Source organism: Melospiza georgiana, chromosome 1 (assembly GCF_028018845.1).
Source record: "Melospiza georgiana isolate bMelGeo1 chromosome 1, bMelGeo1.pri, whole genome shotgun sequence".
NCBI lineage: Eukaryota > Metazoa > Chordata > Aves > Passeriformes > Passerellidae > Melospiza > Melospiza georgiana.
Window position 1 is genome coordinate 119,958,657 of NC_080430.1, and position 16,867 is coordinate 119,975,523.

Genomic DNA, 16,867 nt, shown 5'->3' on the forward strand with positions numbered 1-16,867 from the left:
CTTCAGTTAATATAAAGCAACAAGAAAAGGAAACCAGAAAAGCAATAGAAAAATCAGAAAACTATCAAGATTACACAGAAGCACTTACAAGATATTTTGAGAATTCCCCATAGTTGCTGAGAAAAGTGGTTGCGGTGATGCAGATGTTTTAGCCTTTCCAAGGTCTTAAAAGAAAAATTCTACAATGCTGCATCTGTATCTATATTTTAAAATAGTAAATAAGGCACACGGGAGTGGCTTAGTGTATATTTTGGGAATGGGGTATGACAGATGAGTCATTCCAGTCAACGCTGCCTGTTTATATCGACACACTGATGAAGGCAGTTAGGAGTGAGCTTTTATTTTGCATACTCCTAAACAGGATCTTTTAAATTGAACCTGGACACACTGCCATAGCACAGGAATTCCTAATTACTTGGTGTAAATGAATTTCCATTGGATTTACCATTGGAACAGCCTGAAACCATTGAATGAAGCAACTTCATGGCCAGCACAACTAAACAAAGGCAGAGGGAGTTATTGTAGATGGTTTTGGCCTTACATTTTTGGTCTGCTGAGATAAACACCTTATCAAGGTACATTTTATTACTAGATAAATTTATTCCATTAGTATAGAATAAAACCAACCAAGTAAAAGGCAAATCTGCTCATGACTGTGCCTAACTTCCCATTAAGTTACAGCTGATGATTCCTTATAGATTATTTTGCTCAAGTGCTCTAGGATAAATAGAACAAAAACAAAAATCTAATAATACTGCAGGAAAAGCAATGCTTCACATTTCTTGCAAAAAATTGTAATAGAATATATTAACCCTTGAATCTACTCCAATATGAATGTTTCTACATACTGATGAGTGCAACTGTTCAGCTTTCAGGCTGGTCTTTTTTACAGTCGATTTACAAGTACAAAAAAAATATGTAAATAGTTGCTATCTTGTACAGTATAGTACAGATAAGATTTGCATAAACCAAGTGATATCTATTAAGTGAGAAAATAACACAAATTTACCAAACAATGATTCAAACATGCCATAAGCAATTTTTTGTTTGCTTGTTAGTACCCTCCTCCCCCACCTAAGTTGGAAGTCAATCCTTTAAAAGATTTACTGCTTCTGAATAGCAGAACAGCATGAATGAATTATGCCAGCAAGAATTATACTATTCAGAACAAACATCAATCTCATTATGTAATAATTAATTTCAATGAGAGTACAAGTGAAAAATTAATTTACTTAACATCATGTTCTGAATATTTTCCAGTTCTACCTATGAGAATAGTGGAAGTTTTTCAAGACAAATTAAATTTTTCTCTCCAGTCATATGGATTTATCAAAACCTAGAGGAAGCCATGTTTTGCTTCTCTCTAGATTTACTTGAGCATTATCACAAATCTTTCTGCAGAAATGATGGGCCTAACTACTTCATTTTAAGTTCTGAAAACAAAATAAACCTATTTACAACAACAACAACAACCCAGCAGCTTTTTCAATAAACATTTAGAACCCAGTATCTTCTGTTCTCATCTAAACAAATCCCCAAAGTAATTAAATTCTCTGATCAAAACCCCTTCATTAGACAGTCAGTGCTACAGTATTAACAGCTACACAAATGTAAAAAAAAATCAAAATAACCGGGAAAAAAAAGTGAAGCTGCTAAGTCAAAATTGAATTTATATGTATATATGACCATATATTCCTACATATGTAGGTTAGGACTATAAATTCTTATACACACATGCCTATAGCTTACAAGTTTAAATTCAGAGACAATGCAGTTATGAATTTCTGGGGACTTGAACATGTGCAATATACAACTAAACTGAAAAGACTCAGGGCATAAAATGACATGTTCTGGCTGATTTAGTTGGAGATGGTTAAGAATTTGTAATGAGTAGCTGCTGGTGTTCATTGAGCTGTGTGAGACATCATTCCTGTGAGCAAGCATTCCTAGTCCATTTCAACACAGATTCATAGCTCAAGGTGGTTAAATTAAGTGGCATCACACAGCAGTGGAACAGACTTAGAGCACATACACAGTCCCCATGCCATCTGCACCACCAGCAGCCTCCAGAAGAGGTGTGGGAAATACTGAATCTGGTAGCCAGATCTGCAAGAGCCTTCCATCTTTCTCCTCTCAACAAATGACCTCAAGTCCTTCTGTGCACTCACTACCACAGAGGGTCTCTGGATGCTTTCCCCTCCCAATACCATTCTTTTGTTTGAACTGGGCTTTACCCTTTATCTCCCTGCTACTCTGGAAGCACTCCTCAGTAAGTTGACTGAACTACTCAGCCCTGTCAAGTACCCTTTCCTTTCTCCAGTCACATTTAGGATTAACAATAAAAATATTGTTTAAAATCACATCATTATTCCAAGAACACCTGGCACATTTCATAGCCTCAGTACTGAAGTTTTTAAGAATGTGTGATGACTCTCCAATAAGTGTTCTCTAAGCTATAGTTTTAACTAGAAAGATACAAGGCAGAGGTGGTAAATTCTATTACAGAAAGATCAATCATGAGTCACTTAGAAAACTTTACTTCTACCAAACACATTGGGTTAATTATAAGACTTTTCCTTTTTCTTCAATATAGGAGTAAAACATCCTACACAATGTTCAACTCAGGAAAAAAGAAACTAAAAAAGGCAAACAACCAAAAAAAACCCAAGTCAACATATAAGAACCCAAACTCTTGTAGAGATTCTAACCAAAATATTATCCAGGAGAAAGAGAATGCTAAGTTTATCAATTCAACAGAGATATAAAAAAGTTATTATTTAAATCAATCATAAATGTTGGAAGTTGCAATATAGAAAACGGTATGCTTACCTAGCATACGAATGTACAACGCAGTCTGATCTGAGCTGTCATAGGAAATTGCTCCACGTCTCTGAAAAAAAAAAGTGTATTTTAAGCAAGTTAGAAGAAAATAATTTTTAAATTGAAATGAAAATTATTAACCATTTCCATTTTAGCTCTTAATATTAATTTTAGAAATTGTGTGTCTTTCATGCAAAATGCCTTTTTCAAGTATATTTATAGACTGATTTTGCTTTAAGAAGGAACAAAGGAAGGATAGGAATTGGTAGTGAAAAGATCATGAAACACAAGATCAGTGTGGCTAAAAACACCCCCATATATTCCTTTCCAATGTTCCTCAATCATTCCTCACAATAGGAAAGACACAGAATGAGATTATGCAGACACAAGAAAGTGCTCCTCATGACCCTCTAGAACACCATATTGAAACAAATACTTGCAGTTCCTGGTTCATATATCTACCTTTACCTATGGGGCATTTCCATCTTCTAAAGGTAAGAGATGTAATAAGTGAAATTACACCATTACTGCAGCCCTAGGATGCCACATGCTACTTTCATTCCACCTTGTATTTTCTGTAGGCAAAGCAAGGTATCACTGAGGTAAGATGCATAAAGGCATTTCAGAGAAAGCCAGCAAGTAGTATTTCAAATTTGATGATAAAAGTTCAGAAGAGTCATCAAGTTATCCATGCACAAGACTGAGATACTCCCACATAAACTGTATTTTTTACCTACATGGCACACATTATGTGTCATACAAACTAAGCTACTGTGGTAGTTACAATCCAGGAAGTCCCCTATGAAGTGGTGAACTTCTCCTCTAACAGCGAAAAACTGGAGCAATGTTCTTCTCACTGGATTCACACAGTCTGCAAAGCATGATTTCACCTGGCACCCAGCCTCACACCGTGCCTTTATTGTACTTTGACCATCTTCTGCCCCTTCCTAAGGCCTTCATTAATGTTACCTGTTAATCCTAGGATGAGAGGATCACCTTCACAAGCAGACCTCCATTTTTTCTTTACAGAAATAAGATTTTTTGTGGGAGGTGCATATTAGAAACTCCTATGACCTTTCTCTGCACACCACACTTCTTTCTTACATTGAGGACAGTGAAGTCCTTGATGCCACCAAGAGTCACCACATGCCTTTGAGAACTTCAGATAAAAGTCAGCCTGGTGGCAAACACAATCATCCATTTTTCTATGTACACATCAGGAACAACACTAACTCGGGGACACACAACAGCCTGAAAATGTGCAAGTTCAAAAGATAAGAAATCAAATCATGTTAGGAAACAGGACAGAAAAAATAATGTTGCCTATTGAGAAGAATTCTGAAGGAAATGAAGGAAAGAAAAATTACATGGAAAAGCAAAAAGGTAGAACTGCTGATATGCATCTATCTACAGAACAACCTAAATGAACTCCAAGACAGACTAAAGATGAGTAACCTCAATCACCGTGATCTGTACAAGTGATGTGCTTAGACTCCAAACTCATAAGTTACACTTATTCTTTTAAATATTTTTCATGCCAAAACAAAAATTAAAACCTTACACTTGAAGTTGTAGAAGTTTTTTCCAAAAGTAAGATTAATATGCAATTATAGAAGAGACCAAAACACCTAGCTCCAAATGGGGTCCAATAATAATAATGGGGTCCAAGCCGTTGTAAAGACTACAAGGAAGAATTCCCTGTACAGAACTTTTATGTTGTCTCAGCCTTTGTTCTATATTTTCTTGGAAGATCATAAACCATGCTAATAATTTCTCAATATATGTTTGTACAGCATTTCTCACAGCAGTATGCCTGTCCCGATGGGAAAGGTAGAAATACAGCTACTCAGCCAGAAAATGATGCTGATTTCTCACTAACATTTTCAATGTTTTTCATTAAACTTGCCTTTGAGTTCCAGAAAATCTCAGCTAAATATATTTTCCATAGCCTGGAACATTTCATATCACCGACTAGGCACAATCAGTGATGTAATTTAGTGCTAACTTGCAATTTGCACCTGTCCATCACAGATTTCTGGACATGTCCAATACAGTTCTGTAATCTAATACAGGAGAAACCTAAGCACACATGCAGCTACAAGACCCACATACAACTGGAGCATTAGTCTGCAAGAAAGAAAACAATATACAAAAATTTACTGAAAAAGAAACCCTTTTGATATGTTGATTCTAAAATATTACTTGCTCCCTAAAATAAAATATTGTTAGATAAAGCAGTATGTATAAAGTAGTGCATCCATGTATGATATCAAATACAAAACAGATTTTTAAAACAGATTTTTAAAATATAGTAGTTGCTCATATAGACAAGAGATTTTGCTCTGCAAGGACATATTTGCAACAATCAAATCTAGTAAAATTACCTTAAAGTTTGGTTCTCTAAGGAAAAATAGAGACAATTTATCGTATCAGTTTCACTAGCAACACTACACAAATAGCAGGACAATTTCAGCTAATTCCGCTAAAAGGACTGAGGTCTCAAAGACACTTCTTCATTGAAATTTGTTAAATAAAATAGGTAAGAGGAAAACATGTATCAGCAAGTTCCACCAACAGATGTTGGGGTGGGGGGGATAATGAGTGGTCAGATCTCTTATCTTTAGACCAAGCAAGTAAGTGAGGTACAGAGAGTTGAGCACTGTGGTGGGCAGTCAGAGACAAAGGACAAAGCTAATGGTACAGAGGTTTTTTAGCAACTTGTGGTAAGCAAACAAATAATATTGCACTCATCAGACACAGACTGCTTTGTGTCAGCTTACCCTGCAAATACGTAACAGACCATCTCCTGCAGGCTGTGGTGCATCACCTATTTTCCCACTTCAAATAACACTGACAGTGCATTTGTTATTCTACCCCTTACAGTACTCCAGAAAAATGCAAGGAAAAAGGAAGAGATAAATAATTTAAAATACCCTCTGTGGGGTTCTTTAAGATATATTGTCGATTCCAGTACTTAAACCCAGCAAGGAAAAAAATCAGATTTAATGCTTCCATTTTTCCTGGGATATGATTGGACAGCAAACTGATAAGAGGAAAGACAAACATGTCTTGAAGAACTAAAGTTACTGCCAAGCACCAAACTGTTCAAACAACTTAATCAGCAGGATTTTACCCTTGTTGATGACCAAAAATGCCACCCTCCTCATAGCTAATCAAAGGCCCATTCTCTGTAGCCTACACCAAGACACCAACACCATACTTACCCTAAAAATATACCTTACTTACAAAGTTGAAACAACCATAGCATACACTGAATAACCCTACAGAGACCTTGGATCAGAAAATATTACTTGTTGTCATGTTATTGTCAATATTTATACTCATTTAGCATAAGAATTTATTTCTAAATCTCTGCACCACCTCTCTGTCTACTTGAAGATTTGTACCTGTTAACAGCATTACTGACCCTCTGCACAAAAATCAAACAAGTAAGCACCATTCCAGCAAGCAGACAGAATTACTAGTGCTCAAAGACAAGACAACCCTCATGGGTCTGTGTTTAGGCAGGTTCCATTTGCAAGCACAAGGACAACTTGGTTGGTGGGAATGTGCTGGATCCTAAGTGATTTAACAAATTCCTCAAATGATTACCTGAGATTCTCAACTGCTCTGCTCCCTTCCAGGCACCAGAACAGCCACCTGACCTGGGTGGGCTGATTGCTTCAGCCGTGAAGATGGATGTCAGAAAGATGAAGGGGAAGGGTAGTTTATACTGGAGTTCCACTGTCAAAGCCTCACCTTAAACTTCAGTTTCATATTAGAGTATCATTTATTCTTTAGAAGGGTGATACAGTCAAAAAGCTTCCTTTTTTCTTCTCCTTTGAGACATACTTGTGGAAGGTGAATGGAAGAAGTTCAAACTAAATTGGAAGATCCATTAATCCTCTAAAAACACTGATACAAGGACTCTGCAAAAACATGCAAAGGGAGTATCTACCAGAACTTAGATTTAAGTCAGATCTCTCTGAATATCCTTTCACAGAGTATAAAAAGTTATTAAAGGCCAGTCGATGGGAACAACATGCCAAAATAGCACACAGATACATCTTCAAAGGGAAACCGCTTCAGTGATGCTTGGGAGCACAAGCATTTGCATGTACCACTTGGAAACGGAGCACCTGCTGCTGTTTGTGTCAAACAGAAATGTTTCCATTGATGTATCAGTTTTATCCCAGACTTCCCAATCTTGCTGAGAGCAGAGCACCAGCATTACTGCTGGGCACTTCATTTCAGCAAGGGCCAGCTTGTGGACAGTCTAGCAAAACAACTCCTGTTCTCATTCTCTAACGACACCTGCTAGAGCTGTTGGCCTTCAAAATTCAGTACCACCCATCAAAAGAACCATCCATGCTTTTTGATGGATTACATGACCCTCATTTTGCTACTCAGTTTTTATTCAGAAGCTGGGAAAGAAAAGACAGGACAGAAAGCAACAAAGGCAAGTGTTTTTACCTACCTGACTTTCTAGTCCAAGCTCTTTGCTGAGCTATCAGAGCATTTGTCTCAACTGCTCTGAAGACAAGTGTGGAGAAGTTGTTATACCAATTGCAATGTACTGGTTATGCTACCTCAAATATACACCCTTGGAAAGCATTTAAGATCATAAGACCATTTATGAACTAGAAGTCTTGAGAATGACAAACTAATTAAGGCCTTACTTCTCCAACTATTATTAGATCTCAAAAGCAAGACTGTCACATATCTTAGACTTATTTCAAGTATTTAAAAGATCCATGCTAAGAGTCAGTTTTCCAAAAAGCACCATCAAGTTTTTAACTCATTAAGCACAGAAAAATGCTCTTCAGAAGCACTTAAATTGACAATGAATTCAGGTAAGCCACTGCAAAATGGTCCTACTACTATTTAAAAATTTCACTGCAGTTCAAAGCATTACTCTGAAAGTTTACCAGTAGTAAGAAAACATCATTCATACTGCCTTTCTGAAATTTAATCAGCAGTAGGAACCCCACCTTTCCTTCAAATATTCAAATGTGATAATTTTAATATTTTCTTCCATATAAAGCTATTTCACATGATCGCCTCCCAAGACAGATGGCAACCATTTTTAAACTTAGCTATCATTTGACTGATAGTTATCAATGTTAGTGATACATATATCTCACAAGCATCTGTAAGCTATTTTTTCTTTTATACCTCAGATATATATCATGTGGCATAAAATTTACCCAAAGCTTTACCAACATTAAAAAAATCAAGACTTGAAAATATACCAAACAAAACCTTGACAACTGATCAGAAAGAATGTACACTTAAAAAAACCCCACAAGCAATTGGTTTAAGTGAGGACAGTAATACACAGGGGTATTGCCTAAGGAAACTAAATCAGAATAGCATCAAGGCAATGGCAAAATAGGTAATTGAATGAACACAAAACCACTAATTCTTTAAAACAAACAACCACTAGCACATGCAGAAACACAACCATAAATAGCAGGGAGTTTTATGCCTAACTGTATTATGTCAGCTACCTGGGATTTTTCTTTTTCCCCACCTTAAAACAATCTCTGACCAAACTGGATTAGACATAACCCTTGAACAGGTTTTTATGTCAAGTTCCAAAAAGCCAGCAGTTCAACAATATACCAGCAAAATGCACATTATGTACTGGTCTAGCACACAGGCTGTAAATCTGTAGAATCTGCCTTCAGTCACAAGTGAACATTCACTGGGCATCCTGGTCTCTTTCTTGATGTGATAAAAGTTGTCACAAGTGCTAGCAACTAAGCCTGACCATTTTTGCTTTTAATAAATTTAGAAACACGTTATTGGCAATGACTGAAGAGTACAGGCATGGGTGCCTGGCAAAGCTTGTTTTCACAACAAACTCAAGTTCATGCTTCTTCAGATTCTCCTGTTAATTGTACAAAAATTTTAGAAATGTGTATCAGTAGCAATAACAAAAAAAAAAATTATCTATTAATGCAGGAACTCTGTGGGGTTTTTTTTTTTTTTTTCAGTTTCCTTAATTCTCTCCAATTATTCTGGCTCTCCTTCATAATGCAACATTAAAATTATTCTTCCTTCTTGCAGTGAGCTATGCTGAAAAGAGCCTGGTCTCATCTCCAGACACCAATCTCACCTATATTTACCAGCACAAATATTCATTATGGGGATACTTACATTCTTTGGAATGAGAGAGTAAAAACTTAATCCTAACATAAGCATGCATTTTGCAAAACACAGGGATCTCAAATAGAAAGGCTACAAAGTAAAGTAGATATTTCACATAAGCAAACAAAACTGGTATTTCCACTCCTGCAACTCTGAAATCAACAATACAAAAAGGATATCCTGTCCAGGAAGCAAAATACACTAATTTGTATTATTCTCACTATGTTTAAAATTGTTTTTCCTTATTTTCACAAAGGCTTTAAGGTGCTATAAAACTGGAAATCTGTTGGTAACACAGGCAAGCCAACTCCTGCCATTCTGAAGCCATTTCAGATCCCATTTTTCTCCTCTCCTAACTGGCACTGCTACAAACACACTCCTTCCCACTTCAAGGCAAGCAAAAGTCAAGATCTGCAAAATCATGTATGAACACTTAAGAAACACAATCTTAAATGGCAAATGATGTTTCCAAAACAGATTAGATTTAAAAAGGAAAAAATAAGCGCTTGTGAAGTTCTTAATGACTTGTTTTCTCTCAGACTACTTATAAAGCCAGTTAGCCAAAACATTTTTTTTAAATGGCCTACCTTAGAAGTAATCCATTTGATGAGGATCAGAGCTAAACACCAGATCAATGCAATTCCCATTGGATCACCCCAAAGAGCCGAAGCATACTCTCCCCCGCTGGCCGCCAGTGCCGAAGGCAGCAGGGCACAGCAGCGAGGCACAGGGCAGGCAGCAGCTGTCACCTGACAGCCCCTGCAATGGGCTCTGCCCCGCTCCTCCCGCTAACAACGCCGGACTCAACAAGAAAGTTTTACAAGCAGAGGACATGGCAAGTAGTAAAACCTTACTAAACCCCACAGAAATGCCAACGGAAATGTAAAACCGTGATTACATCCTGTCATCATCTTTAAATACAGCAAAGTGTGCCACACAATAGGATCAAACTCCAGTAGTCAAAACACCCGAGCTAAGTCAGGATACTGCCTTGCCTTCAAATGCTATGAAGAGCCTGTTTCCAGCAGATTCCAGCACTTGTGATATTCACAAGTTCCTTTTATCTCTGCCACCTGGAGAACTGCTAAGAACTGAACTTCAAAACGTATTTCAAAATTGCTTTTATAGTAACGTGCTATAAATAATGTTAATGAAAATTAATGCACGGAATATGGGCAATTGTTCAAACCAGTTGTCATTGTCTAACTTCTTTTGTCCACTAAATACCAAGCCATCCTTCATACTAGCCATTCACACTCATGCCTGAACTGGCATGGGGCTTTTATTTATTGCTCCAAGGGTTGAACCTGGCTACAGCCTCCCCAGCCCTACCCAGGGCTGGAAAGCAGTCTAACTTCCTCCAAGAACGCTGGTTGTGCAGCAAAGTAGTCCTATATGCTTGGTGCAGCCTTGAGATTCATTCTAATTTCTGTCATTTTAAGCTGACAAGTGTTTCATTTCAAAAATACAAATCAATCTCAAATACCTAGGAAAAAAGGAGCTACAGTGGGGGAGAAAAAAGAACAGTGTAGGAAAATAAGGAGTTTAAAAACTGATGACACTGAATAACTGAAAGCAAATTTATATGAAGAATCTGCTCTTCCTATTTTTTTTTTTTTTTTGCCAAAGAAATCAATTCCAAATTCCAATATGTGCTCAAAACACAAAAGTTAGCTCAGATCACCAAAGGAGTAGTTTTAACATTAAGAAACTAATTTCCTCCCTTCCACAAGAAAAGGGAACACACACCACAGCAGATGTTTACTAAATTAAGGAGATTTGTTAAGTGGGATAGAGCTCTTTGTCATTTTATATCATGATTCCGGATATTTATGATGTCTTTTAAGCTATAATCATGTTCTCAGCACAACCTGTGAATCCCTACAGAACCATTACACTCCAAACATTTATCTTCTGCCCTGTCCCCATGCCCCAGAAAAACAGTCAGATCAAAACCAAAGGCAAGAACATTCAGAATGGGCCTTTTGGTACCTCACTTCACGAATGCTGCACTTATCTAAAGCTCTGTAAAGTTCCACATAAAATACCAACTGTCACAGAGATAAATTTAAAAACATTACCACCTCCAAATAGTTGACAAGGTTAAAACACCCTAACAATTAATCACCACTAGTCTGATGTTTCTTTAAAAAAACAAACCCACAATAAATGGCATCAGGCAATATTTGCATTACAATTTGGCACAACTGGAGCAGATCAAAACACACCTGCTGCTCAGATCTTTACACTTATACTATATGAAGCCCAGGAGTTTTAATTTGTTTTTGAAGGCCATATTTACTCCAACTTCCTGAACCAGATCCTACCACAGGAGGTTCAAAGCTGACAAAAAATGATCCAGTAACTGATCAAACCCCTACAACCTTATTGAGGTTTCAGGCCCATTAGGTGCACACAATGAGTGAATGATTCAGTTTCGTTTGGAAGAAGCCTGGTTAGCACATACCAAAACCACTCCAGAAAACAATCAAATGAGCACAGCAAACAGGAACAATGAGGTGATTTGCTTCTAGACTGAACTCCCCTCTGAATAAAACTCAAGCATAAATAGCCTTATACTCTTTGAAATGTCAAGCTTTCCTCTCTGTCACCACTATTAGTAATCCTCCCTGATAAATCTGGTTTTCCTGTCTCAAAACACATGAAGATGTTCTTGGAGTGTGTGCACAGTCTTGCCCCAGGTGCATGGAGCAAGACTTTCTCCCACCAATTTCAGAAATACATTATCTTAGCAAACAGAACTATACAAAGTGATCACCCTTTCCTCTTTTGTCTTCCACCATTAAGTGGTTTAATTAAGAAGACTTCTCTTACTGGAAGTTATCTTAAAACTGTCTCATGCATAAATTTAATATGAGAACACAGAAATAAAAGTATTTGACTGCTTGTTAAGCATCACTAGACCATTATTTGTTTTAATTACAGCTTGGAAATGAAAAGATTGTTTTGATAATACAATTCTGAATTGGAGACAGAGTAAGATCAGAAAGTGCACTGCTTTGTGTGAGAAGTTTAACAAATCAACACAGAAGCTAAAGTGCTTCTTTTGGATAAAGTGCTGCTTTGAATAACCCCACTAACAACAGCAAGGCAAATGTAAAAGAGATTACATTTTACAAAGAAGAAATTATTCCAAGTTATTAGTAAGTACTGCAAACCTGCAGGTAGAAGACTGCATAAAAATGCGGTAATACTAAATTCCCTCTGTGTTAACTACTCCCTGTTATACTGCCTCAGCTCTGGGATTGCAGGAACCCTTCAACTGTGGACACCACCATCAGTCTCAGCTTCATCTTGAAACTAAGAAGCACACAAAAAAAGAATAGATATCATACATGATATCTATTCTTTTTTGTGTGCTTCTTAGTTTCAAGATGAAGCTGAGACTGATGCCATTGTTTGGTTGTTGGGTTTTTTTTGTTTTGTTTTGTTTTGTTGTTTTTTTTTATTGGGGAAGTTGCTAATGCTGTTTCATTTTCTTTCTTCTCTTTCTCTTTACTGCTTTCTAACAGATTCTTTTTCAGTTTTTCTAAAACCCATTTTCTTAATGTCTGCAGAGACACCACCTTTGATAAGGCAAGATTTACAGTACCTAACATTCACATACAAGTTGTTACCTATTCCTCTCCCCTTACCATCAGCTCACATGTACAATTGATGTCTCTTACCACTTCTAAAGAAACAGAAATATCCCAATGGCATCAATGTAGACTTGATGATATGCAGCAATGTAGATGCATCTAAGCATTCAAAGGCATGTTTTGCTACAATTTTTGCATTTACTGAACAAACCTCTCTGTGCTATTTCTGATAAGACAAGCATGCATTATCAATACAGCAGAAAGCAACTGGGGTCTTGAAACAGTTGTTACAAAGATTCCACTAAGGAATTTGCCAAAGACACCAGTTTGCTCTCATTGGGAAACAGGCATCATATGGGACATGCCCCTACCCATTCAAAATAGCTCCCCCATTAACACACCATGATTATTTGTAAGGCTCCAATTATTTCCACATGCACTCCTAGAGATCTGCAAGGCTCCATGTGGAAACCCATGATTTCCTATTACATACTCTGCTATTTGGAGTACCACATACAGGATCCCAATTTTACTTGTGTATTTCTAAATACCCATCTATTTCAATATTTTTCTGTATTTAGTTATTTTCCTGAGCTTCATAAGCCCTGAGGAATGGCTCAGGGTTACCTTACAAAGCTTAGTAACTACTGTTTGTGCAGAAGTGCCTTTAAATGCTCTAACCCCCCCAAAAAAACCATTTCAGTAACACCTACAAGAAATCCAGAGCTGAAACAAAAGCACCAGATTTCAGATACACTGCTGGGTCTCAAATGATGCTCTGTTTTAAATACAGCAGGGCTTTGTCAATCTCCATCACCACCTGAGTTTTTATGCTCAGTTGGAGGCATAAAGTTGCTTATCACTCCTACTTGCCAGAATGACCTGATTTCATGTGCCTGCACCTGTACACCTGGCCCAGAAAAGAAATCTCCATGGAGTCTCCTATGCCCTTCAAACACCCCCTTCCAGAACAGAGGCCTGTGGCACACTGATTTCTAGGATACACTCCTGACTGACCTATTACTTGCTGTGAACCAGTCTGGGAACTTTACTATGTTAGCAGCATGTAATGGCAGTACAGGAATAGGCCTATCATTTTCAGATTCATCAGCACACAGTGGAAAAAAACCCACAACTCATTTCCATTTTTTCTTTGCTTTTCTCCCTGTCTCATTATATATCATGTGTAATCTCTTTCTCCAGCAGACTTCACTCAAAAAGAATAATTAAATGGTAATCTGTAAGTATTCTTGTAACAAGTGTGGGTAGCTACTGCTGCAACCCAACCCAACCACTAAACACTGCTCTCAAGGGAAAAAAATAAGAAAATGTACCATTATTTTTATACTGATATAAGATACTGAGAGCAGAACGTATAGAATCTCACAGTGTATACACAAGAACCAACTTTTACAAATGCTACTTCTATTTACATCTTCTTTTAAAATGTTATCTAAGCAATTTACTTCCAATTCAGCTTCTTATTTAAAAGATTTGCCATGTTAGCCCAAATTGCAACTAGGTACAAGATTCCAACTACTCCAGCTGTTTATTAACAAAATCATGGAATCATTTAGGTTGTTAAGGACCTTTAGGATCATCAAGTCCAACCACTAACCCAGCACTGCCAAGTTCACCACTAAACCATGTCCCTAAATGCCACATCTACACATCTTTTGAATAATTCCAGGGACAATGACTCATCAACAAAGCCACATATGAGCTAGCAAGCAATAAGCAAACATGAAAATCTAAGAAAGTTAGCAAAAATCACCTTCACAACCACATATTAATCACCATCCAACTGCCTCACTTGTTGCAACTAAACTCAAAAGGCTGGTTGATCTTAAACCAAGGGCTGAGAACTCCAAAACATGAACTTTGAAAGTCAAGAACAGCCACAGATCCAGAGGGCAGAAATTACACCCTTAAGAAACACTTTTCAGTTTTAGAAATCTTTCATTTCAGCCCTCATAAGATAGAAAAGGAAAGAAATCCCCCTTAGAAAAGATACAATCCCAATGAATTAAAGAAGTCAACAACTTGCATTTTAGTACCAATCTGCGAATTTTCTATTGCTACTGCAACATAGCAATAGAAAACTACTAGGATCATGCTGTGTCCTTTATTTCTAGAAGGGATGAGAGAAGAAATCATATAAATCTTTGTCCAAAAAAAGTACATTATTAAACACTGCATTTTTCTGTTGGCTGTTTTAAATCTTTCCTCTTATTTGTTCAACATCATGATTTTGCAGGTTGACAGAAATGGACATGCAACACTGAAAAAGGCAATATCATACCTATCATAGTTGAGGGGGGTATAAAAACACTTTTTTAACTTCCTCACATAGATTAATCACCTTTAAACAGTTTACTTCTTTTTAAAATTATTCTTTTGCAATACAAATTTGAACACTCACTACCTCTGTCATATCATGAACTTTAGTTTTTTAACTAGATGTGTTTTCATAAGAAAAAATGTTATATGGTATAAACTGTCTCAGTGACAAGCAATCCAATTTAGATCATTTAACTATAGAGACGCTGAAATTTATTGTTTTAGGTAAAACAAATCACCACAAGATTAACTGAAGTTCTACAATACAGTATTCTTCCTCTGATTTATTCAGACACACGCTTTCAAAGAATGCTTGCTTACTGTGGCATTTTAGGACTTTGCTTAAATTCACAGAACTAAGATTTCTGCTCTTCTCCAGAGAAGAGATTTTGGAAAGGAGTTATACACCACTTTTTTTAAAGCCTCTTTAAAGAAACAAACCAAAAAAAAAACGAACGAAAAAGGACAAAGTTGAGCACATGTATTTGTCATTTACTTTTTTGGAAATGTTAATTTTTAACCCTTGGAGGTAGTGAGTCTTATCACCTTGAACAGAGAACCATATTAGCAGTTGTACAGATGCTCAATCAGGACTGGTCTACAGCAGCAAGTATCTGCCCACACCTGTTGGCAGGTACTGCCAACCTGCTCAGAGTTCAATACAAACACCTTCATCTGTGATTTCAAAGAGTTGAAGAACTGTACCATTGTTACAAGACAAAGTTCCATCAGGGTCTCAAGACTGCAATCCACTCAGTAAAGTTAGACTTAAAACTCAAGAAGTTGAGTTTTATCTGCTCTGAGTTACTGTGTTTCATGCTAAATACACCTTCTGCCAAGACTGAATGGTATACTGGAAGCAAATCAACAGTAATTTCAATTCCCACGTACTTCACATATTGCAAGTAACCCAGCAATGTGAGAACAGTTGAACATTATCGTGTGACAAGAAAAGCTACCAATGTTTTAGACTTTGGAATAAAAAAATTATGTTCTATTTCTAAAGCATATCCTTTGAATGGTGAAAGATCATCTTACTGTGCTATATTTAAATTGGAATCTAAATAAAAAACATTGAGTTTACAATCTCACAGAAAGACACAGCAAAACTGTCAACACATCACAACAACCAGAAAAGAAAATTACAGAACTTAAAGTCACACAAGTTGTATTTTATAATTCTTTACAAACTACCAATACAAGACACAAAGGACACAACAAGTCTTCTAAAACCTCCAAGGTTTAAGCTTTTTGCCTGGAAGAGAAGCTTTCCCAATAACTTTTACACTTATGTGAACACCACGAGCTCACCCGTGATTCCTCAGAGCCTCCAGAAGGGTGTGTGGGGAGGGGGAGCACAGCAAGCACTCAGGGCCTCCCCACACAGCAGCTCGTGGATGAATTTCTACAGATGTGTCTGTCCAGCTCATGAATTCAGAGGAGAGAGCAATGCAGTGCAATAAGTGAAGGCTAAAAGGCACAGGGGCAGGCTACAATGTGAGATGATCCTTTTCCCTTGCTCCCTGGGCTTCTTCCTCATTCACACGTGAAAAGGAAAGAAATAAAATTTATTGTAACAACCAAAAGCCTCTATTTGACTAAGTGATGGGTACTCCCATAGCTACGAGGGCTCACCTCTCTCTAAGCCTAGAGGAAGATCTTCCTGCCTGGTTCTTGTCTAGCAAGTTTTTCCTAATCCAGCACTGCTAAAAGCTCCCTTTAACCCCTTCACGCACACTTCCATTCACTTTGGAGGAAGCATTTAAAGAACAGTTTACACAAAATGAAAATATTCATGCTTACTAAGACTCCCCAAGCAACACAGCTACCAATTACTTTAAGCAAGGATTTTCAATTTTCAAATCTCATTTTTAAAAAATTAACAATTCCCACAGGGAAAAAACAAACAAAACAAAACAAAACCTAACACATTTCAGCAGTTCCCCAGGCAC

The 16,867-nt window shown here is 37.1% G+C and overlaps 1 protein-coding gene across 2 annotated transcripts in view; it reads right to left on the bottom strand.

Annotated features, from left to right (window-relative positions):
- The window catches only part of PDE7A (phosphodiesterase 7A), a 74,806-nt gene that overhangs the window by 32,155 nt on the left and 25,784 nt on the right, over window positions 1–16,867 (bottom strand). For both annotated transcript variants that reach the window (XM_058042571.1, XM_058042506.1), the window contains exon 2: window positions 2,830–2,890. In XM_058042571.1, coding sequence (XP_057898554.1) covers window positions 2,830–2,890 — 61 coding nt within the window. The remainder of the gene's footprint in view (window positions 1–2,829; window positions 2,891–16,867) is intronic.